At 47.1% G+C, this 25299-nt stretch overlaps 1 protein-coding gene, 1 non-coding gene and 1 pseudogene across 4 annotated transcripts; 2 read left to right on the forward strand and 1 right to left on the reverse strand.

Moving 5' to 3' along the window:
* Positions 1-4375: 4375 nt before the first annotated feature.
* LOC111589819 (U2 spliceosomal RNA) lies at positions 4376-4574 on the reverse strand. The gene has a single exon (XR_004851647.1). It is a non-coding gene; the product is annotated as a U2 spliceosomal RNA (small nuclear RNA).
* A 1900-nt stretch (positions 4575-6474) lies between these two features.
* Positions 6475-10251, forward strand: LOC100280798 (uncharacterized). Of its 3 annotated transcripts, none has more exons than XM_020540490.1 (6): positions 6475-6629; positions 6754-6908; positions 7450-7553; positions 8063-8180; positions 8292-8444; positions 9619-10251. In XM_020540490.1, exons 3-6 carry the CDS (start codon positions 7546-7548, stop codon positions 9823-9825), a joined length of 486 nt encoding a protein of 161 aa, XP_020396079.1. In that variant the 5' UTR covers positions 6475-6629; positions 6754-6908; positions 7450-7545; the 3' UTR covers positions 9826-10251. The 3 variants fall into 3 exon arrangements, with proteins under 3 accessions (XP_020396079.1, XP_020396078.1, NP_001147190.1); XM_020540489.2 differs by having other exon boundaries at positions 6515-6671; NM_001153718.1 differs by lacking the exon at positions 6475-6629 and having other exon boundaries at positions 6680-6908; positions 9619-10201.
* Positions 10252-10915: 664 nt separating this feature from the next.
* LOC111589781 (60S ribosomal protein L35a-1-like) lies at positions 10916-11885 on the forward strand (annotated as a pseudogene).
* Positions 11886-25299: the final 13414 nt, after the last annotated feature.

Raw genomic sequence — 25299 nt, forward strand, 5'->3', positions numbered from 1 at the left:
GGATTAGATCTTGAGGCCTCCGTTCGGTTCATCATTCGTAGCCATTGATAAATAATCGTGCGGCCGTGGGGGAAGGGGATGGATAGTGTGCCGCAGACCGTAGGATTGGGATCCAACGTATGTGGGCGATCTCGGGTTCAAGTGTACCTCGGTCTAATCTGGACCGACGATTGCGGATCTAACGGCCGTGCTCGGCCGATACCCTTTCGCGTATCCACCTTGCAGAAAACCCCTTATAGGTTTAGAGATTCAACCCGCAGTCCTCTGCGCAGAGTGATATGTGTCTTAGGATCTTTTGCACCAACACCCCTGCACTTCCCAGGAAATGACGCCCAGTCCAGAGCGTTATAAAATCAAGAAATGAATTACAAAATGAGTTTTTAAAAATAAAAACAATTCATATAATTTGTATAATTCATAGAAAAGGCATATGAACTCCAAATCGATCCATTCCAGTTCCTAATTTTTTGTAATAATATTTTCTACCCATTAGTGCCTCTGTTCTGACATGACAAACACATTAAAATTATTCTTTTACTTAATCTTGTATTAAGCACATAAAACATTAGAAAATCCATAACTTAAAATCTATACCTCCAAATTTAATGATTCCAGTTCCTGTGATCTCATTTTAATGTGTAGATTTTTACTGTATATTTTATTTACATGTTTGGTGTGATGTTGATTTTGGTTATACTATGTATGTATTGTGTTGATGCGAATAGACGAGCAAGCCACTGTGGAAACTGAGGTTCAACAAGTAGAGGTAGCTGAGCAGGAGCTCATTGAAGGCAAGTTGTGCCCTTGATCACTTCTTTTTACCCACTCATGTTCTAATTAATCATAATGATCTGCATAGGTTAATTTTGATGGGTCCTAATAGGATACCCTAGTTTGATTGTCTTTATACCTTGTTACCACTGAACTTTTTGGGTAGTACTTGCTAGTGCTTTATGTGGTTTTGGGTATGAATATACATTACTCATGATTATACTTTTGTTATCCGTTGTTATTTATCGTTCATGATAAGATCATTATGTTAATTGGAACATGGAGAACCACCCGGGAAAACAGTGCTACCACAAGGGTTTAATGGGACGCCCTTGGCCGATTAATTAGGAAAGCTAGTGGAAGACTACCTTACCCGAAAGGGGCAAGGGCAGTAGGGGAGTGGTCAGTGTAGGGAGGCCCTCGGGAGGATTTTGCTGCGATGGCGGTCCTGCAAGGGATTCCTGCATTGGAGCTTCCTATAAACTGTAGCGGGTAGTCTGAAGCTAGTGGAACTTTGTAAAGGCCTCGTAGTGGTACCCTGCCTCGCTTCCTTGGTAGAGGTGTATGGAGTCTGATCAACTCCGTGGCAAATGGGTAACACGACTTGTGGGTAAAGATGCGCAACCTCTGCAGAGTGTAAAACTGGTATACTAGCCGTGCTCACGGTCATGAGCGGCTCGGACACTCACATGATTAAATTATGGAACTTAAACTCAATTTGTCATATGCATTGCATCGCAGGTGATGTTGTTACTTCTGTTCTACTATTTAATTGGGTTGGTATTTACTTATACTTAGTAACTGCTAATAAAATTTTGACCAACTTTAAAAGCAATGCTCAGCTCTAACCATCCTCTTTGGTAAGCCTTACACTTCACATGAGCTCCCACCTTTGGCGAGTTCATACACATTATTCCCCACAAATTGTTGAGCGATGAACGTATGTGAGCTCACTCTTGCTGTCTCACACCCCCCCACAGGTCAAGAACAGGTACCGCAGGATGTGGCGCATGGAGGATGCTGTGACGAGTTCGTGAGAGGTCTAGGCCGTCGTCTCCCAGTCAACTTTGGGTTGCTGGATCGTTTCCTCATATGATGTAATTATTTAATTATTTTGTATAGAACTCCTGTTATATAGTAAAGATGTGACATTCGATCCTGTGCCACTATGCATCATATGTGTGAGACTTGGTCCCAGCACACCTGGTGTTTATGTTCGCGCCCGGGTCTTGGTGCCCCGAAATCCGGGTGTGACAATTTCCTCGAACAACCACAATAGGTTGTATAACACTTCCCTGCGTCAACAATACCTGCAAATATCACTTCAATGTATGCATAGGAACGCAATGTGTAGGTCCTCTGTCTTCATACCTCTAAGGGTATAAAACCACATCATCTGCAAATATCACTTCAATGAATGCATATGAATGCAATGCATATGTCCTCTACCTTCATACCTCTAAGGGTATGAAGCCGCATCGTACCCCTCCTTGGGCAACGTACAATGCTAAGTTGTACCGGTACGGTCAGACCATAGGTCATGACAAAACTTCAGATGCAAATGAGTCATGCAATGTATATGGCATGCTGCATTTATCAATAAACTTCACTTCCTTCAGATACAATACAAACCTCAAATAATACTTCATCTGCCTTCAGGGGTGTGAATTAATCTCATGGGTCATACTAGAACCATAATCATCATCAATATATGATAGAGCATCAATATAATACAATCAAGTAAAACATCATCATAGAGTTCAATTATGAAAGAATCCAATAATTCTGAATATTAGAGTGTAGGCGATAGAAATAACAGGTCAAAACGGTAGCAACCACCGCTACTTTCACTTGCCTTCATCGAAGAAGAAAAATGTACTAGGCATGATTCGGAGTGTAGCCACCTAGCGTTTCCGCAAGAAAATCTACAAGAAGAGATGGGGTAGAACATCTCCTTGATCCTCTCTTCCTCTTCAATTCAACGTGCTCCTCCTCTTCTCGATCCTCACTGCGTGGGGGGGAAGATCTAGGGAGGAGGAAGCAATGAAGGGCGACTGTAATGGGAGGAGAGGGGGCGGCCAGCCAAGGGAAAAGAGGGGGGTGGCGGCCAAGAGAGGGGGGAGGGAAAAGGGGTGGCCACCTAGGGTTTTGTGGGAGAAAGAAACGATGCCTCAAATGACTTCTGACTTTGCATCCAACGGGCCACAACCCTTTTCCCTCATCCACGCACCGAAGATCAACTTTTGGTCAACATTTTTTGGGATATTACACCGGTGCAACGCCACGATAGCTAACCATTAGGGTTCAGAGCTGGTCGACTGTTGGAGCTTTTGTCTTCTAGCTGCACCGGACAGTCCGGTGCCCTCTAACTTTTGCGCTTTGATTCTGTCGCAGCACTGTTCATCCTGTTAGAGTCGACCGTTGGTCCCAGAGAGTTGTTGCTCCACTGACTCACCGGACAGTACGGTGGCACACCGGACAGTTCGGTGAATTATAGCACAGCGCGTCTCCAAATTCCCGAGAGTGGATGGTTGATATCTGTATGGCCTTGGTGCACCGGACACCGTCCGGTGCGCCAATTTTCAGTACACTCAAGGATTTGCTCCGGTTTTTTATTGAGTCCCTAAATTGATTTCTTTCTTGGTCTGTGTTGAACCTTGTGCACCTGTAATACATGAATTCTAGACAAACTAGTTAGTCAACTTGTTTGCGTTGGTCATCAACCACCAAAATTAATTATAGGAAATGGTTAATCCTATTTCCCTTTCAGTCATAACTTAGCCTACAAAAATATATTATGTTTTTCATAACTATTTTGATAAGCTAGAGATCATATAAGATAATAACTTTAATGAAACAAACTAAATGTAAAATAATAACAAAATTCTTAACCTATTTTTCTAACATAGTTACAATGCCCTTAATCACCTCAGAAAATATGGACTTAAAAAAATTCAATATATATATATATATATATATATATATATATATATATATATATATATATATATATATATATATATATATATATATATATATATGGAGAAACAAAAAAACAAATATCCCCTTAATAAGATTTTATCTTTTCAGTTTCTCCACGTACAAGTTGAATTTAAAGTTCATTTTTTGAGTTCATTGAAGACATCATAACTTATGTTAGCAAAATATGTTAAGATTTTTTTATCATTATTCATATTTAGTTTTATACCATTAAAGTTATTACCTTATCTGATCTCTAACCTATTAAAATAATTATAAAAATCATACTTAGCTAAATTATACTAACCAATAAAATTCGAACTAAAACTTAATTTGTATATAAAGAAATAAAAACAATTTTTGTTAAGGGTTAAATTGAACCAACTCAAATAGGTGGAGAGATGGGTTTATATGGATTTTGTACATAGGTGAGTGAAGTAATCTGGACCTTGCCATTTTAAAAATACTACTTAGTTGTCCATGTATCGCTATGGTTTCTGTGTATCATATATGGTTTCTTTGTATAACACAAACCAACACAAGTTGTAGTTGGTAGAGGTGAGTGCTATGTTTCTATAGACCATTGTTCAAATCCCATTTTTTGATATTTTGGTATACACGCTTGTGGAGGAGGACGACACATGATGAAACCCACTTTAAAGGTGTACTAGTCCAATACTCATGTGTTATGATAGCACATACTTATATTTAATACTCATAAAATAAATTTAATATCAAAGTGAACATATGGTTCACATATCAAATTTTAAACTGATAAGAACAATTACTATATTTTATCTTAGTCAAAAGGCCGAGAAAGTTATGGATTGAAAAAGAGCCCAATCCAAATACTATACTTTATATTAGTCAATCCTTTTTTATTATAGCTCACTTGATCGCTCGTCCTTAGCTAGCGAAGCAGTACTAGGTAAGGCAATCTCTAGCAGCCCGTGTAAAATAATGTTTTGCACTGTAGATTGTATTGTTTGCAAGTAAAGTTTGAAATAAAGAGTGAGATAGGGAATCTGTTGAAGATAGTCAAAGAGCGAACAAACGAGCGAGAGAACATACCCACATGACACACTCACACGCTTTAGGGTGTATTTGGTTGGATATACAACGAGGGACGAAAGTGGGCGACCACATTTTCTATGATGATTAGATGAGGGTCACATGAGGGTGAGATTAACATTGGAGCAATGTTTTGTGGTTGCACGGTCCCAAAAAATCAAGCGAACGATGTTGCTCCCGCCCTCTCGTGGCACCGAAAACTGGGATGGCCGCGCCCACCCCTCTCGAGCATTGACACTTGACCATCATCCAAATAAAAACTAGAATGATTCCATCCAAACTCTTCTTTTCTACCAAACAAAAAAGTGGTGACAGTTAGCCATAACCCTGCCTCCACATAAGGAATAACTCTTCCTCAATCTACTTCGAACTCAAACCAAACATCATTAGCGGGGTAAGGCTGTCTACAACAAGGGACTCTATAGCCTCTTGTACGCTAAATGTAGCGATCAAAACGTCCCGACAATGAACTGTAAAGGGTTCGCTAAAATAGCGGACGATATTCGCGCACGCTATTGCTGGCGATGCACTGTGCGTCCGCTATCCAACTGCTTCGCGCCAAATCAAGCTAGTGGAAGATGTGGTTCATGAATTCGTGGCACGACAGCGGGACCGGTGAGGCAAGCTCGGTTCGTCGCCGGCAACGACATCGACGGAGGGGCCGGGGCTAGGGAAGAGAGGAGATGGAGCACAGTCCGACGAGACGAGGCAAGCTCGTTTCGGTGCCGACGACGGCATCAACGGAGGGGCTAGGGCTGGGGAAGAGAGGAGATGGAGCGCATACTCAATCGATGCCTCGTCGGCTGACGACAAAAGCAACCACGAACCATATACGGTTCTTCGTCTCCACGAGCAGAGATCTGGGGCCGGCGGCGGCCATGCGCGCGAGGAGGTGATGCACTGCGGTGTGTCATGTGTGCGCAGGCGCATCAGAAAATGCGTACATGAGAAATAAACGAAAAAGCAACCACATGACATATACGACCCATTTAAGGCTAAAGCAAGAATCGGATGACAAAAAAATATCATGGTTAACCGTTTTCTTAATTAAACGTATATGATGACAAAATTGTTATTTTTAAAAAATATATTTAGTAGATTTTTACATTATGTATGAAAATTAAATTTGACAATATATGCAAAATGGAGAAAAAAAGATGCAGCTTATGAATTCTGTTATCACTGTAGATATAGAAGACTGAATATAGAGAACATTACTGAAGATGCAAAAGATTTAGAGGATATAATCTTTTAGAGAATGCTGTAAATAATATTGAATATTTTTCTAGAGAATGAAATTTAGAAGACGTTGTTGGAGGGAGTCTCACAGCTTGCAGGTGTTGGAGGCCCGTTGGCCCAATAAATTTCGCCCTGTTCAACACGCCCAGTGGCCCACGCGTGGGGCTCTCTCTCTCGCGGCGACACTGGACACCGCCGGCGCCTCCCTATCTAGGGATGGCAGTGGGTACGGATAGGGGTAAATAACCGCGGTTATTTACCCGTTGGGTACGGATATGGTGGAGTTTCATATCCGTGGGTACGGGTATGGATACTATATGATATCCACGGGTAATAATTTCGCGGGTATGGATATCGGCTATCCATATCCGTCACCCGATGGACATATGACATGTGGACCCAAACAGTGGACGCATCCAAGGTCCCAACAGCCAGCGTCCAGCCTCATTGGGGCTTGTACTTGTTCACTGAATCACTACTTCGCGAGGTCAGCCGTCAACGCATCAGCAGCAACTAGCAAGGCCGCCAAGCGGCCCAGGACCCAGGCCAGCTCCAAGCGAACAGCCTACGTACGACTCTATACCTCTCGCCCTCTGAGTCTCGCGCGATCAGTCGGTTTCTCTCTCAATCTCTCTTGTCTCCAAGTTTGTAACCCTAGCCGCCAAGCTTGAAGCTCCAGCCGTGCTCGTGTAGGGCTGCAGGCCATCTGGGCTCCGGCTTCCGGCATCCACCAGGCGTCAATACGGTGCAGCGAGCAGCGAGCAGCAAGTCACCGAGCAGCCGAGCGACCGCCGAGCACAGGGCACCACCGAGCAGCCGAGCCACCGCCGAGCACCGAGTCTTCTCTGGTAAATTAAACAGGCTTGGATAAATTAGTGTTTCAATTTAGAGTTTTGGACAGATTGCTTGTAGGGATTTGAAAAGATTACTTGTATGGATAAGTGGATTTTGTTTGTACAGATTGTGTTAAAAATATTATTTGATGTTGTTGGAATGTTAATTTGTGATAAATTTCTGTTAGAATGATATAATTTTAGTTAGGGTTTGGGTGCTCAGTTTCGCACAACAGGAAGGGAAGAGAAGGGGTAGGCAAACCTAGTGGGTGATGGTCACCGTAAAAGGGGCTCAGAACGACCTGGCGAAGGGCGGCAGCGGCAAATCGTCGCGCCGACGATTTGCCGCTGCCGCCCTTCGCCAGGTCGTTCTGAGCCCCTTTTACGGTGACCATCACCCACTAGGTTTGCCTACCCCTTCTCTTCCCTTCCTGTTGTGCGAAACTGAGCACCCAAACCCTAACTTAAGCTATTTTGCTATCTGTACTTGCATCTGATAGTTATCAATCTATGCGTCTTTCTTGCCTACTGAATTAAATACTGTGTCTGCCCCTAGTTCTTCTGCGGCGAACAAGGTCAATCCAGGGCCGTGGTGCGGGTGCTGGTTTTTTTTTTCCAACAAGTTTATGTTGGTCGCTCGACCGCTGCAGCAATGAAGATGTGAGTGCTCGTGTCTCACCGCTAACCTATAACTTTTTGTTGTTCCTTGTTACTTGTATGCCGCGCCAACCTGTGCATCGTCTACTGTACATATACTTTTTTTCCTGAGCACCACTGTACATATTTCGCACCATGCATTTCTTTGAAAAAAAATGATCCGACATGTGCTTCAGAAGTTGCTGTTGGCCTGGGTTCAACCAGGCTGCCTTGGATGCGAGTCCTTGATTAATGATCTTTTTCAGTTTTGCTGGATAATTTTCTCGAACTTTAACCATAAATGGGTGATCAAGTGTGAGGCCAACCATGTAGATTGTTCAAGTTTATTTCTCAATTTTCATAAAGGGTTCGGTTAATGGAGCAGCCTGTTTTGAGTTCCAAATGTGTTATTCAATGGTGTGAACGAACCTATGTGTGGAAGACTGGAGCGTGGGTCTTGGATGTCCTGCAAGGTGGTCTCAGCCATCATGGTTTAAAGCTTGGAGTAACCAATGTCCATTGCTGTTATGCAGACAGAAAGCAAATGCAGGTGTCCTTACAAACTTCGAAGTCCTTGACTTCTTGCGGTCAAGAGGTGCCAAAATTGACCCAATGGGATGTTTGGGGGCTGTTGCTGTATCAGAGTGTAAGGTGATCACTGATCTGCTGCTGCTCTTTTACCCAATGCCTTATCGTCTCGACTTTTTTCTAGATGCTGTTTTGAGCCTAAAATGACCTAATAGATGCCATTGTTTCACTTAGGTGTATGAGTATATCTTAAAAACCCCTGCTTGCAACCAGACAAGGGAATCCATTTATGAATTTGTGAAGAGAAGTGAGGGTTTCAGGCTTGCAGAGGCTGATAAGTTAAATGTCATCAACTGGAGACCATCCTCAGCTGCCGATGCCTATGCGGTACTGTAATGTTTATCTTTTCCAATAATGGTCATTTTACCAGTTTTAATATATTTCTTGTTTAATGCAAACTAAACTATTTCAGTTAATTTTGCTCCGCCATGAAAGTGCCTTCTATTCTAGTTATGGTGTTAATATTTGTCTATTATAAAAAACTCGGCCGGTTAGGGAAAGACAGCCCTCCCGGTAATCCGGTATTATATTAAGGAGAGACCGAAACAATGGTCCTAGCCGAGAAAATCCCCGAATCCTGGCCTCCCATCACTAACGGGCCGATGTCAACCGTCCACTCTACACGGCCCAACCGGAAGGTGGCACACAGAACATCGTAACCCGAGAGTGATGGAGCACAACGAGGGGATTTTGACAACCAAGCCTAAAAAATCGTCCTCGAGGGAATTGAACATAGGACTTGGAGATGCTACTCGGAAACCCTCTTTAACCACTAGGCTAACCGAGGGTAATCATTGTAGGTTAACAGTCAGTTGCTGGAAGTATTTATCTATTGCTGAAAGAATATAGAGTGTTTGAAGTTTAGTGTCAACTGGGTTGTCCAATTCAGGAGCCTATGCTTATTTCTTCTTAATATCGAGGCAAATGGAGTAATGGACTAAGGTGCTTTTAATCTTCCATATTTTAGAAAATAATGTTTTTGAATTCATGAGACATGAGGGTCAGAAACCTTTTTTTTTCTCTTTTAAGGATTAGAAACGAAGCTCTAAGTTCCTTTTCTTTTCTTTAGGCCACATATAATGATATAAAAGAACATGCTTAATGAGTATGACAACTATACTTGTTTCATTTCTATATGAGCTTTGACTTGTCCATAAGTTGGATTTCTATATTAATATCTATTCATGAACATATCTCACGGATAGGTAGATAGCGTGAATTTTCCAGGTAATAATAGGCAGATACAAGCAGTTCATGTATGTTAAATATTAGGTAATGATTATTATTGATTATACTTCCAGCAACTGACTGTTAACCTACAATGACTACCCTTCAATAGCTTCATGTCACTAGGGGTCTAAATGATATCATATCCGCAAATTTTAGTTGTTACCTTTTCTCTGTTAAAACTTGTTTGCAGATAACTGCAGAAATCTACTTAATTGTTTAATCTTCATTTTGATCCTCGTTATTGATGTATTTGATTAATCCTCTGCCACAGATGATAGAAGAATGTGGGAAACGATTTTCCAGGGATGAACGAGGAGAAGCATGTGATGAAGATGAACGAGTCCAGGAGTTTCTTGATATGGTGAAGGAGGTTTTGCCAGCCCCTCCGAAAGCAGAGGTGGAGACAGCAGAGGCAGAGGCAGAGGCAGAGGCCGAGGCGGTGGAGGCAGAGGCCGAGGTAGAGGCAATGCAAGAGTGAATGTGGTGTAAGTTAACATATTTGAGGGCCAGATTGCATTAGACACTAGTGCTAAGTGCTGCAAGGAAACTTAGAACACTCAGGTCGGCTGTTAGTTCTGGAAGCTTTCCCCCTAATGCTTCGTTTGAATATTATCGTATTCATCTCAATCCATGTATATTGAGGTGGATTGAGGCGTAAATTAAACTATTTTACACTCCAATCTGCCTCAATACACATGGATTAAGGTGAATATAGGAGTATCCAAACAAGCCCTAAAGTTTTTTACTCTTAACCATATTCTACACTCGGCTGTGTTTATTGTGATATGCTGTGATCTGCATTCTGGGCAGTGCTTCATCATTTAACAGAAACCCCAGCTGTGTATTGCCCCGCGAAATTATGACTTGCACAGTGTTACAAAAACCTAGTACCAAGTTACTTCAATCACCTTGTCCTGTTTGTGACGTTTTATAAGCTCCTGTACTCGGACTTCACTTTTCCCTCCCCAAGTTGCTTGGAGATGAATGAAAGTTCCACATTGTCAACCACTTATCAACGTGGGATGCTTTGTGTCGCGTAAACGCCTGCATTGCATCTTGAGCAGTCGCTTAAGGCCTCGAGTCAAGCGGAGGCCGAGCTGTGCTGGACCATCCACCGCCCGCGTCGTGGTGCTCTTCCGTTGCACTTTGACGACTCCTGTTTGAGGTTAGAAGGAATGAATGGAAGAACTGATCTTGTTTGCATTGATCTGCGTTGAATATGTACATATGAAAGGATGCGATGAAGGGAAGGGCTGTCTGATTCCAAGAGGATGCATATGCATCCATGGCTAAAGGACTCCTCTAAGAACTGAGGAGTATGTTGATATTCTGTTAAAAACTCTATCGAACCCATTGACAAAATTAGGAGAAATTGATACATTATATTTTGTGATTATCTCTTGTGAACTCGTATGGTAAAACCTTGAATAGGAAGACCCTATAAATCAGTTTAGTTTAAGGACAATACATATCTTTGATGTTTCCTTAAAAACACTAGTGGGGAACATAGAGAACATGACATTTCTTATATTAAAACCTAGTGAGATTCTCGCTCTATCAAAGTGTCCATGTCATTAAAGAATCCACACTTCCACAGTCGTCCGTCTGATCTAAAAACCATAGCCGTCCATCCGAGCTTTGGATCCGTCTGGTGAAACCGCCCGGACCGCTTCTCTCTCTAGTCTCTACTGGTCCCGAGACGTCCATCCCCTTTTCTCTCACATCCTAGCGGTGCTGCCGACCTTCGCCGCGTCCTGCACCCCCTCGCCCAAACCTGCTTCGTCGTCCGGAGAACCTAGCATCGAGAGCCGCTGCCTGACCTTCTTTTCTCTCCGCCGCCGCCGCTTTGGTGCCCACCTTGCCGCCGCCTCCATTCCGTCGGGCCGCCACCGTTCTCGTAGGTGGAAGGAAGCTGGCAGCCACCACGGTGGCACGGTGAAGGGACGCACGGGACAGCGCGTTAGGCTCTACATTTGGGGCACCATCTTATGGTGGTTGCGGTGGCGGCTGTGCTGCAGGTCCAAGTCGAGGGAAACCAGTATGAGACCATGTCGCTCGTTCAGATCGAGGGGGTGAACACCAAGGAGGACATCGCGTGGTAAACTGGCAAGCGCATGGATGGAGTATACATCTACAAGACCAGGACCAACGAGACCCGCTATAGGTGCATCTAGGGCAAGGTCACCCGCCCGCACGGCACGACAATTCGGGCGTCGTCCGCGCCAAGTTTAAGTCCAACCTCCCGCCTGAGTCCATGGTCAATGTCGAACCCTCTAAGCTATGCAATGTGTTGCTTCCCAATTGATGCCCCTGTCCTGATGCTGTTTTCATTTGAATGCAGGGGCGCAAGGTCAGAGTGTTCATGTACCCGTCCCGAGCAACATCTAAGGTTAGGTATGATCCACAGACGTCTGGTATTCTCTATTTGTTTGGCTGGTTGATCTTGAATCTGTTGTTTGTGGTCGAATGACATAACAACAAATTGTGCTTAGACTCACTGCACTCGCCATTGTTGTAGATCACAGGCTAGGTCTTTAGGTGGTTAAACACATCATAGTTTGTGGTTACATGCCGCGATGTTCACGTGCATGCATGCATATATACATACATATCCTCTGCTCCTGCCTTTCCACTGAGCAGTCTGGGACTCTGGGTAGGTTCCAAGAAATTCTCCTGTAGATGCAGAAGTTATGAAGGCGACAGGGTTCGAAGAATGCCATTTCCGAATTTATTTTTAACTCTGCAAAAGCTATTTTGGTTTTGAAGTACCGTAATGCAGACATTGATGTTTTTGATGTGGAGCATATACTTACAAAATTAAAAAAACCAGTCCAAGTATCGTGGTTTCATGTATTTACAGGACTAAGGAAATACTAGATGTGACATACTGACATCCTTCAGGCAGCGAGCTGAAACTCTCGAAGGGCTCTTAGAACTTTCTGCAGAATTATTGGAACACAGTTGGCTGAGGAGCTTGCGATTGTTCTAAAGCCATTTGGGAAGGCCAAGGTGTCCCCTGGAGAGAAACAGCAATATGGTTCGGCGTGGCAGAGAAGCAACCCAGGCCAGATCGCCACGCCGACCGACCGTATCGCAGGAGCATTTAATACAAGGATCGACTGACACCTTATCCTGACGCGCGCTCCTCAGTCGACAGAGCCGAAGTGACCGCAGTCACTTCGCCGCTCCACTGACCGACCTGACAGGGAAACAGCGCCGCCTGCCCTGCTCCGACTGCTGTGCCACTCGACAGAGTGAGGCTGACAGCAGCTAAGTCCAGCCTCGGGTGCCATAGGAAGCTCCGCCTCGCTCGACCCAGGGCTCGGGCTCAACCTCGACCTTGGAAGACGGACTCCGCCTCGCCCGACCCCAGGGCTCGGACTCAGCCTCGACCTCAGAAGATGGACTCCGGCTCGCCCGACCCCAGGGCTCGGACTCAGCCTCGACCTCGGAAGACGGACTCCGCCTCGCCCGACCCCAGGGCTCGGACTCAGCCTCGACCTCGGAAGACGAACTCCGCCTCGCCCGACCCCAGGGCTCGGACTCAGCCTCATCCTCGGACGACAGTATCCGCCTCGCCCGACACCAGGGCTCGGACTCGACCTCGACCTCGGAGGAGCCTCCGCCTCGCCCGACCTCGGGCTCGGACCGACCACGTCACAGGGGGGGCCATCATTACCCTACCCCTAGCTAGCTCAGGCTACGGGGAATAAGACCGGCGTCCCATCTGGCTCACCCCGGTAAACAAGTAATGATGGCACCTCGCGTGCTCCATGACGACGGCGGCTCTCAGCCCCTTACGGAAGCAAGGAGACGTCAGCAAGGATCCGACAGCCCCGACAGCTGTACTTCCACAGGGCTCAAGCACTCCTTCGACGACCACGACATCACATGAACAGGGCGCCAAAACCTCTCCGACTGCCACGACGGCATGTACTTAGGGCTCTAGCTCCTCTCTGCTAGACACGTTAGCACATTGCTACACCCCCCATTGTACACCTGGGCTCTCTCCTTACGCCTATAAAAGGAAGGTCCAGGGCTCTCGTACGAGAAGGTTGGCCGCGCGGGAGAACTGGCTGGCGGACAGTCTCTCTCTCTCTCTCCCTCGCGGACGCTTGTAACCCCCTACTGCAAGCGCACCCGACCTGGGCGCAGGACAACACGGAGGTCGCGGGATTCCCCTTTGCTGTTTCTCCCCCCTTTTGTGCTCCGTCTCGCGCCGACCCATCTGGGCTGGGACACGCGACGACAATTTACACGTTGGTCCAGGGACCCCCCGGGGTCGAAACGCCGACAGTACCCATAGGGATAAACAAGCCAAAATTGCAAGGACGAAGTGGTGGAAACTCAAAGAGGAGACATCCGAAGTTTTTAGGGAAAGAGTTTTTGTTGAGGGCGCTTGGTCTGAAGAAGAAGATGCAAACAACATGTGGGTGAAGATGACAACTTATATTAGAAAGGTGGCATTAGAGGTGTTTGGAGTGACCAAAGGGATCAACGATGAACCTAAGGATACTTGGTGGTGGACCGAGGATGTTCAAAAGGCAATAAAGGAGAAGAAAGAATGCTACAGGAGCTTGTTTGATGATAGGAGCGCGGTCAACATAGAGAGGTATAAGGTGGCAAAGAAGAATGCAAAGCAAGCTGTGAGTGAGGATCTTTACCGAAGACTAAGTACAAAGGAATAGGAGAAGGATGTCTATAAGATAGCTAGGATTCAGAAAAGGAAGACGAGGGGCCTCAACCAAGTTAAATGCATTAAGGATGACATGGATACACTCTTGGTGAAAGGACAAGACATCAAACAGAGGTGGCAGAGGTATTTTGACAATCTTTCAATGGTGAGAATGAGAATATGGACACCCAATTGGATGACTCATTTGATGATTTAAATAGATGCTTTGTATGCAAGATCCAAGAATCAGAGGTCAAAGAAGCTTTAAAAATGATGAAAGGGGGCAAGGCGATGGGTTCGGATTGTATCCCAATAGAGGTGTGGAAATGCCTTGGGGATATTGCTATCATTTGGCTAACCAAGTTGTTCAACCATATTTTTTGATCAAAGAAGATGCCCGATGAGTGGAGGAGGAGTACATTAGTACCAATCTTCAAGAACAAGAGAGATATTCAAAGTTGTACCAACTATCGAGGGATTAAGCTCATGAGCCACACTATGAAGCTATGTGAGAGAGTTATTGAGCATCGCCTGAGAGGAATGACGCATATCATTATGAACCAATTTGGATTCATGTTTGGAAGGTCAACCATGGAAGCAATTTTCTTAATAAGGCAGGTCATAGAGCGATATAAGGAGCAGAAGGACTTGCACCTGGTTTTTATCGACTTGGAAAAGGCCTATGATAAATATCTAGGAATATCATGTGGTGGGTATTGGATAAGCATAAAGTCCCAACAAAGTATGTTACGTTCATCAAAGACCTGTATGACAAGGTTGTGACTAGCGTCCGACAACTGATGGTGATACAAATGTTTTCCCGATTAACATAGGACTACATCAAGGTTCAACGTTGAGCCCTTATCTATTTGCCTTAGTGATAGATGAGGTCACGAGGGATATACAAGGAGATATCTCTGGGTGTATGGTTTTTGCTGATGTTGTAGTTCTAGTAGATGAAAGCCAGGAAGGAGTAAATAGAAAGCTAGAGTTATGGCGTCAGACCCTAGAGTCGAAAGGATTTAGAATTAGCAGGACCAAAACCGAGTATATGAGATGTGACTTTGGTACTACAATTAGTGAGGATGGAGATGTAAGCTTGAGGCCAGGTAATACCAAAGAAGGACACCTTCCGTTATTTGGGATCGATGCTACAGAGAGATGGTGATATTGATGAAGATGCTAGCCATAGAATCAAAGCGAGGTGGATGAAATGACGTCAAACATCAGGAGTCCTATGCGACAAGAGAGTGCCACAAAAGTTAAAAGACAAGTTCTACAGGACAACGATTAGGCATGCTATGTTATATGGGGCTGAGTGTTGGTCTACTAAGAGACGACATATCCAACAACTAAGTGTCGCAGAGATGCGTATGTTACGTTGGATATGTGGGCACACAAGATTGTACCGAGTGATAAACGATGACATACGCGATCGGCTAGGAGTAGCGCCAATTGAAGAAAAGCTTAGGGTGTGTTTGGTTTGGCTTTTGGCTTTGGCTTTGGCTTTTGCCCCCTAAAAGCCAAAAGTCAAACCAAAGGGTTGGATTCAGGAAGCCGTTTTTTCTAAAAGTCGACTTTCTCACAGTGCAAAACTGAAAGCATCCTTGGACCTGCTTTTAGTGGCTTTTCAGATGGAACTGTGAAAACATATATCGAAGAACTTTTAATGGCTTTTAGTGGTTTCCACCAAACGGTTTTTAGCTTTTTAACAGCTCATAGCCCACAACAGCTTTTTTCATAGCTCACAGCTCACAACATTTTTTTTCACAGCCACAACCCAACCAAACAGACCCTTATTCAACACCGGTTGAGATGGTTTGAGCATTTACACCGGAGACCTCAGAGGCACCGGTGCACAGAGACATCATAAGACGGGACAATAATGTGAAGAAAGGTAGAGGTCGACCAAACTTGACATGAGAGGAGACAATCAAAATGGACTTGAAGGAATGGAATATCTCAATGGAGTTGTGTTTGGATAGAAGTGCTTGGAAAGAAGCTATCCACATGCTCGAACCGTGATTAGGCCTTTTTCCTTTTAGTGCCCTCAAAAACTTTTTCCCTCCCCTTTCTCTCTCTTTCTCTTTTTGGTGACATCTAGTTGAGTTTCAACTCTAGCCTACCTCAACTTGCTTGGGACTAAAAGGCTATGTTGATGTTCATGTTGATTGTTTTCCCTACGTGCTCCTTTGAAACTATCTGAGTTCTACAAGAAAATGTACAACATTGTGTTTTTGCATTTGTTGTCGGTATAATTGGTTTCTCAACTACTCTTAGGACATCCCAATTCTCAAACCACATAAAGGCATCTTGATAACAGTATGTGGCTATTTAAAGTAAGCTTATTTTAGCATCAGACGCACACAACTTTTTTGTTCAGGCAGAGTTGCATTTTTTGCAGCAATTACACTACATTTCCTAATACTGAAACCGCAGAACCTACACCATACAACCTTACAAATCTTCCCTTGCCATAAGTGATGCTCACACTGTTGGGACATGTGACGGCTTTGTTTTATAGCCTCTTTGATCTCAAGTGACAAGTGCAATGTCCCAGCTACAACCTTGCTACCTGGTTGCACTTGGAGCTCCATTTGTTCCTAAGCAGCTTCGCCACTTCCTATTTCAGCTGATCGGTGTGGCCGCTGGCTTTGAACCTCTTGCTATTGAATGGCTCCAAATTTCAAAGTAGCAGGTTTCCGATTCTTAGTGTAAAACAGTTAGAATTAAAGCTAAGATCACCATTTATTGTTAGAACCTAGGTCTGCACCTGAACCATTTTCATCTGAAATGCATTACGTACATATCAAGAAAATGAAAAAGAAAAAGAAAGAGAAAGGATTTCCATCAAAACATGGTTTGTGTATTATATTGATTGTTGAATAGATCGTGTAGGGTATATAATATCACATCAGAGTTCTGCATAAGGTGTAGTATGATAAAAAAAACATTTACCTCAAAACATTTTCTTTTACTTTTGAGAATCTGTGCAAGCATTGAAAAATTTGTTGTCTGGCTTGGCTTCTTTCTGACTAAATGTCTCAGCTGGGAATTAGAGCGTGAAAGAGTGCTCGTGACGCCACTGGCTTCACTCACGACGAATATGCTGAAAAGGGAGGCCACGTATCCTATATTTAAATGGTACAAGACAAAATTGCCAGAAAAATGACCAGAGCTCATGTCTCGGTTACCATCCCCAGCACAATTGATATTGTCTGAAAGTATGCTAGCCAATTGATGTTGTCTGAAAGCATACATGTACAATTTCTTTGTATTTGAATGCATGCTCTTGATGGTGGCCTAACATATATGCTGTGCCTTTTTATTTAGTCATTGCAAGCTCTTAAAAAATATCCCTGTTATTTATTTTTATTACTAACTGTTCTTTTTGTTGATGAATGTATTTATGGTTGTTTCAGTACCTTTTCAACAAGATAACAGAAAAGTGCCAAACAAACTTATTAGCCTTCGAATTACATGTTCTATGTAGTTTAATTAACATGATTGTTTTTTATTCATAGCTGGAGTCGGGCCGGTCCTGGAGGAGGGCAAGTGGAGCGGCCGTACCGGACCTCCGATTTTAGAAGGCCCCAAGTAGTGTACATGTATATATAGTCTTATGTGTTGGGTTCGGTCTGATAAAGTTACAATGAGCCTGTTTTCTAATTGTTTAACTAACCAAAATTGCATATGTAATTTTAATCCCAATGCCGCCGCCGCCTTGTTTTCGTCCGTGTGTCTGGTTGGCCGGCGAATTAGCGATCGACATCGGGGGATCGGCCTGAGTCCTGACGGCCTGTCTGCTACCAGCCGCAGGCCACGTGCCCTGGCTGTTGGCCGGCCTGCCTGCTGCCAGCCGCCGGCCGCGTGCCCTGCTGCCCTACAGCCCTAGCAGCTGGCCGCTAGCCGCTGCTGCAGCTTGCAGGCAGGAGCAGGACGCAAAGGCACAAAGCCGATCAGCCATCAGGATTTAGGACTCAGGTACGTACGGTCTCAATTATCGATTGCAACACATACACATGATCAGGTGTAGACTGAAGCACAATGATTAATTCCTTTTGATTAATTCTTGTCTAAAATTCAGCTAGATCATGTCATCAAGAAAGTATGCATCGGGTAGTGAAAAAAGGAAAAAGAGGAAGAAAGTAGATGAATTGATGGAATCCAAAGAGGAGCCATGGATAGATTTTTTCTGAAAAATACAAGTACCTCAAACTCAAGAAATCCAGATGAGCTAGCTATAGTTGCCGTCATGGTTATTAAAACGGTAACACGTTAAAACATTATGAACCAACTTTTCAACGTTTAAACGTTTAAACGAAAATTGAAACACATTTTCAGACTTGACATAGAATTTGACCGGCAAACAATGTCTCGCTATTTGTTGCCATTGAAATTCATTGTCACCAAATAGAGATTGATTCAACAAATTAACTGTCAGCAGAACTGGGCACTGGCGGTAAAACTGGGCACTAGTGGCGGCGGCTATGGGCACTGGCGGCGGCTATGGGCACTGGGAGCTGTGGGCGGAGGTAAGAGGGAGGAGGGAGGAGGGGGGCCGGCGACCGGCGGCGTACCTGGCGGCTATGGAGTCTCTGGACGAATGTAGCGCCGTAGCGGGTAGCAGAGGACATCAGCTGGGCGGCTGAGGACGGCTCGACGACCGTGGAGGCTTAGAATTTAGGGTTTGAGGAATGAGGACGGCTAAAGGCCCAGGAAGGCCCATTAACATCTAGAACGTCCAGAAAACGTCCAAAACGTCGTAGAACGTCCGTAAAACGTCCAAAACGGACGCTCTAACCCTTTTTCGTAAAATGTGCGGACGTTCTAATCCTTAATCGTGTTTTACCGTTTAGGCGACGCTTAAACGCCGTTTAAGCGGCGCTTCAATAACAATGGTTGCCGTGGAGGAGCAAACTAATTCTAATTTAGAAGAGGAGGGCCCGACACAAGGCAATGATGGCAGCAATGTAAGTGCTCATGCCCATGAACAATTTGCTACAGAATGTCATAGTGTTGATGAGCAATTTGTTTGTAGCACAGATATTTATGATCCTAGAAATTGGAATAGGCTTCTCTTCAAGTATGACCATTGCAAAACGTATTGCATCTGAAATTGGTGTGGAGGCATCATTCCTGATCAAGCGCAAAGCACAGCGGAAGAAACATTTTGATGAAAACGAATACAATGAAGAAATTCTACAAGCTGAGAAGGATTTTGAAGTTAATTACTTCTTAGTTGTTGATATGGCAAACAGCTCACTAAAAACAGATTTGAAGAACTCCAGACATTCAAGAGTATATTTGGGTTTTTATTGAGCTCGACAACATTGAAGACGTTAAATGATACTGAACTAGAAGCATGTTGCAGCGAATTCACAAAAACATTCTCTTCGCTGGACAGTTTTGACGTTGAGGTAAATGATCTACTATCTGAGTTGAAGGTTATGAAGTTAAGTTTGCCTGAAAGACCAATGTCTTCTATGGAGATTTTTGAGTATGTTCGGCAAGTGGATTCGTATCCAAATATTTCAATCGCTTATCGGATATTATTTACTGTGTCTGTGACTGTGGCATCGGCTGAGAGAAGCTTTTCAAAGTTGAAATTGTTGAAGAACTATTTAATGTCAACGATGTCTCAAGATCGACTCAACGGATTGGCTACTTTATGTATTGAGAAAAAATATTAAACGAGGTTGATAGCAACACTGTTATCAATGAATTCACATCAATAAATGTTAGAAGAAATTTTTTAGGTAATATGTACAACGATTTGAAGTTGTTTTGATATATTATAGACTTTTATCATTCAAAAATTTGTTATGTACTTAGAAAAAATTGAGTATATATATAGTCTTAAAGGTCCCAAATTTTTTTGTTTCGCCCCAGGTCCATGAAACCTCAGGACCAGCCCTAGACTAATGTGCTTCACATGATTATTTGTTGGTTGCTTTTTTATTAGGTTATTAATTGTTTGCATGCTTATTGTTATGCTGGTCACATAGCAACCGGACACGTGGTGTTACTAAATCAGCCACTAGGTTGACTCTTGTTTGTTGTGTCAATTTTTTGTCGTTGTTCAAACAAAGGTACAACGTTTCTTAATATTGTTGACGTCAATCTGGGCACTAAACACTAGGAGATGAATCATTTGGCGGTGCCCTCTGCGGGGCCGCGGATGGTCCGCGATGCGGGGGTGGATGGTCTGTGACCTCGGTGTAGGGACGACTCCTTTGCACGCTGTCGTACGCTCCACGCCTGGAGTTCGGACGGTTCGTGACTGGCGTAGAGTTCTTCGCATCAGGCCTCGATCTCGCCTCTCGGGAGGAACCCCGTCGAGGAGAGATTCTAGGGTTGTTTAGGGGTCGACATGCCACCCAAGACGCCTCCAGTCAACATCAAGTCAAAGAGAGGTGAAGATTTGAGGTAGAGGAAGGCTAAACTAGGGTTATACTAAGGCTACTCCTAATGCATAACAAGGCAGATAAGGTAAATTTGATAAGTAGATTTGATTAGATCGATTGTAGGGGCTTTAATCGGTCGTAACCCTTCATGTATATAAGTGAGGGCGGTCTAGACCCGTTACAAGTTGGTCACTGAGTTAATCCCGCAGATTTTGCTAACAAATCCCGCAAGAAACAAGGAGCTGTAATTGATTCTACGCACACGTGGACGGTCTGCGCCACCACGACAGTCAGTCCGGACCGCGGACCATCCGCACTGCTATTTACATTGCTCAACATATGCGCCATGCCTTTTGTTGGAGTTAACAAACCAAAAGCACAAATATTGCCAGCACCCTTCTAGAAACAATAGGTCTTACAAGTCACTTTGTTCCCAAAATAAGAACTAAGCCTGATGCAATCTAAAAGAGTGACCATTTAATAGAATTCTAATGCATAAAGGTCATTTAGGATTGCATCTTTCTTGGCCATGACCATTCGATCAATGGATTAAAAGGCATAGAATGGAGGTGCCCCCAACCCGAATAGGCGAAGGGACTATACATGTAACATGGGTTCATCGTTGCACCATTCCACATTAGATCAGGATAATATATCGACGATGAATAGGCGGATGGAAAGTATCCTGACATCACTAGGGATGGATGAATAGACGATGCTTGCTGCGTCGCTTTTCGAGCCGGTTTGTTCTAGTAGGTGAACTAGGGTGCTTTATTGGCCGATCACATAGAATGACCTTCTTACCATATTTGTAGAGTAATTGGTCAAAAGTAGGACCGATTTTGACTGGTCGACCTGGCGCTTTAACTTTACTTTGCCCCTGCTGCATACTCCTTTTGTTTTATGTGGGCATTGCAGCCTCTAGTCGTTGTCGGACCGTCTGACTGAGTCGGCCGGACTGTCCACGTGGGCTCCGGACGGTCCGGGCATAGATGTTGGACCATCCACAATGTGCGAGATAAGGAGTTTTGATGGGTTGCCTGATCGTCCTTGCCCCCGACGCCTTCGATCTTATTAGTCTTCTTGCCCGGAGCCTTTTGAGTAACCACTCCTCGTGACATATTTGATGTGCAAGGATCACCAATGACAATGCTCTTGCCTTTGTCTTTACCAGTGACTTGAGGCCAAACAAAGATTTATTTGTTTGCTGGTTCTATTATATTGACAGAAAATGGTTCCGTGTCAACTTGCATCTCCTGAAAATTTAACCGGCCCTCATTTATGGCCGATTGTATCTATCTGTCGGGGACCATAATTAGGGGTACCCTCAAGACGCCTAATTCTCAGCTGGTAACCCCCATCAGCATAAAGCTGCAAAGGCCTGATGGGTACGATTAAGTCAGGGATCAGTCCACACGAGTGACTCGATCGCGCTTCACCCGAGCCTAGCCTCGGCCAAGGGCAGCCGACCTCGAGAGACCTCCGTCTCGCCCGAGGCCCCCCTTTTTACGGTGGACACATCACCGGCTCGCCCAAGGCCTTGGCTTCGCTCAGAAGCAACCTTGACTAAATCGCCACACCGACTGACCAAATTGCAGGAGCATTTAACGCAAAGGTGGTCTGACACCTTTATCCTGACACGCGCCCCCGGCAGAGCCGAAGTGACCGCCGTCACTCCACCGCTCCACTGGCCAGTCTGACAGAAGGACAGCGCCGCCTGCGCCACTCCGACTGCAGTGCCACTCGACAGAGTGAGTCTGACAGGCAGTCAGGCCTTGCCAAAAGCGCCACGGCGAACTCCGCTCCGCCCGACCCCAGGGCTCGGACTCGGGCTAAGACCCGGAAGACGGCGAACTCCGCTCCGCCCGACCCCAGGGCTCGGACTCGGGCTAAGACCCGGAAGACGGCGAACTCCGCTCCGCCCGACCCCAGGGCTCGGACTTGGGCTAAGACCCGGAAGACGGCGAACTCCGTTCTGCCCGACCCCAGGGCTCGGACTCGGGCTAAGACCCGGAAGACGGCGAACTCCGTTCCGCCCGACCCCAGGGCTCGGACTCGGGCTAAGACCCGGAAGACGACGAAACTCCGCCTCGCCCGACCCCAGGGCTCGGACTCGGGCTAAGACCCGAAAGACGACGAAACTCCGCCTCGCCCGACCCCAGGGCTCGGACTCCGCCCTGGCCTCGGCCGAACGACTTCCGCCTCGCCCGACCCCATGGCTCGGGCTCGGCCTCGGCAACAGAGGACAGACTCAACCTCGGCTTCGGAGGAGCCCCCACGTCACCCTGCCTAGGGCACAGACCCGCCACGCCAACAGGAAGCGCCATCATCATCCTACCCCGAATCGACTCGGGCCACGAAGAACAAGACCGACGTCCCATCCGGCCAGCTCCGCCGGAGGGGCAATGATGGCGCTCCACAAGCTCTGTGACGACGGCGGTCCCCAGCTCTCTTACGGAAGCAGGACGATGTCAGCAGGGACTCGACCGCTCCGACAGCTGTCCCTCCGCCAGGCTCCGCCGCACCTCCGACAGCCACGACATCACGCCAGCAGGGTGCCAAGATCTCTCCGGCTGCCACATTGGCATGTATCTAGGGCGCTAGCTCTCCCTCCGCTAGACACGTAGCACTCTGCTACACCCCCCATTGTACACCTGGATCCTCTCCTTACGACTATAAAAGGGAGGACCAGGGCCTTCTTAGAGAAGGTTGGCCGCGCGGGACCGAGGACGGGACAGGCGCTCTCTTGGGGCCGCTCGCTTCCCTCACCCGCGTGGACGCTTGTAACCCCCCTACTGCAAGCGCACCTGACCTGGGCGCGGGACGAACACAAAGGCCGCGGGACTTCCACCTCTCTCACGCTCGACTCCGGCCACCTTGCCTCTCCCCCCTTCGCGCTCGCCCACGCGCTCGACCCATCTGGGCTGGGGCACGCAGCACACTCACTCGGCGGCTTAGGGACCCCCCTGTCTCGAAACGCCGACAGTTGGCGCGCCAGGTAGGGGCACGTTGCGTGCTGACGAACAGCTCCCCGTCAAGCTCCAGATGGGCAGTCTCCAGCAACCTCTCCGGCCCGGGACGGTGCTTCGTTTCGGGACTCTTGAGTTCATGTCCTTCGACGGCAGCTACGACATGATACTTCTTCCACCGCCGCGCGACTACGACAATGGCGGCCGACAACCCGCCCGCCGGCGGCGGAATCGACGACATCTTCCCCGCGTGGTGGAAGAATAACATTCGGGCTCGCTCCGTTCTCTCCCCCGCCAACGGAGGAGGAGGCGGGGCCGTCAAGGCCAGGCGGGAGGCCGCGCTTCGTTGGCCGTCGAGCGAATCGACGCCCCCGACGCCCCGACGAAAGGCACGCCGGACGTCGACCTCGCGTTCAAGACGGAGGCAGGCGCCGTCCCCCCGCGACACGCTGGCCCCGAGCAAGAAGACGATGCCGGCGCGCTCGCGGAAAGTCTGCAGGACGTCGCCCTCGTACCTAAGATGACGGTGCAACCAGTCCCCGATGTGACTACGTCGCTCCTCGTCGACCAAAAGGTACCGACTAATAACTCCCATCTTGCGTCATTTCGACTCGGCCTCAACCCGCCAAACGACCTCGTTTTGGCGGGCGCTCTCATTGAGGCGAGTGCAACCCCACTGGGGTTTCGTGTGCGGTCGCCTTGGGACCGACTGACGGACGTCTCGACCTACGGGCCCTCTAGGTCCGAGGAAGATGACGATCCCAGCATCTGTTGGGATTTCTCCGGACTTGGCAACCCCAGTGCCATGCGGGACTTCATGACCGCATGTGACTACTGCCTATCCGACTGTTCCGACGGAAGCCGCAACCTTGGCGACGAGAGCTGCGGCCCAAGCCGCGAATGTTTCCACATCGAGCTAGGGGATCCCTCCGAAGGCAACCATCTTGGCATGCCGGAGGACGGTGATCTCCCTAGGCCGGTGCCTCGCGCCGACATCCCACGGGAGCTAGCTGTGGTCCCCGCTCCGGCGGGGGGTTACGACCCACAACTCGAGCAAGTCCGCGAGGCGCAGGCCAGGCTCAACGAGGGAACAGGAGCGCTTGAGCCGATCCGTCGGGACGTCGGACAGGCATGGGTGGGCCAACCCCTGGCCGGAGAAATACGTCACCTGCCCCAAGGTCTCCAGCACCGCGTCGCCAACGATGTCAGGGTCAGGCCGCCGCCCGCATCCAGCGGGGTTGGTCAGAACCTGGCAGCCGCAGCGATGCTCATCCGCGCGATGCCGGAGCCATCAACCACCGAGGGTCGGCGAATCCAGGGAGAGCTCAAGAATCTCCTGGAAGGCGCTGCGGCCCGACGGGCCGAGAGCACTGCCTCCCGAAGGCAAGGATATCCCTCGGAACCTCATGCCGCGACTTCCCGATTCATGCGGGAAGCCTCGGTCTACACCGGGCGCACGCGCAACACCGCGCCTGCGGCCCCGGGCCACCTCGGCAACGAGCACCATCGACGCGACCGTCGGGCTCACCTCGACGAAAGGGTGCGCCGAGGCTACCACCCCAGGCGTGGGGGGCGCTACGACAGCGGGGAGGATCGGAGTCCCTCGCCCGAACCACCCGGTCCGCAGGCCTTCAGTCGGGCCATCCGACGGGCGCCATTCCCGACCCGGTTCCGACCCCCGACTACTATCACGAAGTACTCGGGGAAACGAGACCGGAACTGTGGCTCGCGGACTACCGCCTTGCCTGCCAACTGGGTGGGACGGACGACGACAATCTCATCATCCGTAACCTCCCCCTGTTCCTCTCCGACACTGCTCGCGCCTGGTTGGAGCACCTGCCTCCGGGGCAGATCTCCAACTGGGACGACTTGGTCCAAGCCTTCGCTGGCAATTTCCAGGG

This window comes from Zea mays, chromosome 7 (genome assembly GCF_902167145.1).
Source record: "Zea mays cultivar B73 chromosome 7, Zm-B73-REFERENCE-NAM-5.0, whole genome shotgun sequence".
Classification (NCBI taxonomy): Eukaryota; Viridiplantae; Streptophyta; class Magnoliopsida; order Poales; family Poaceae; genus Zea; species Zea mays.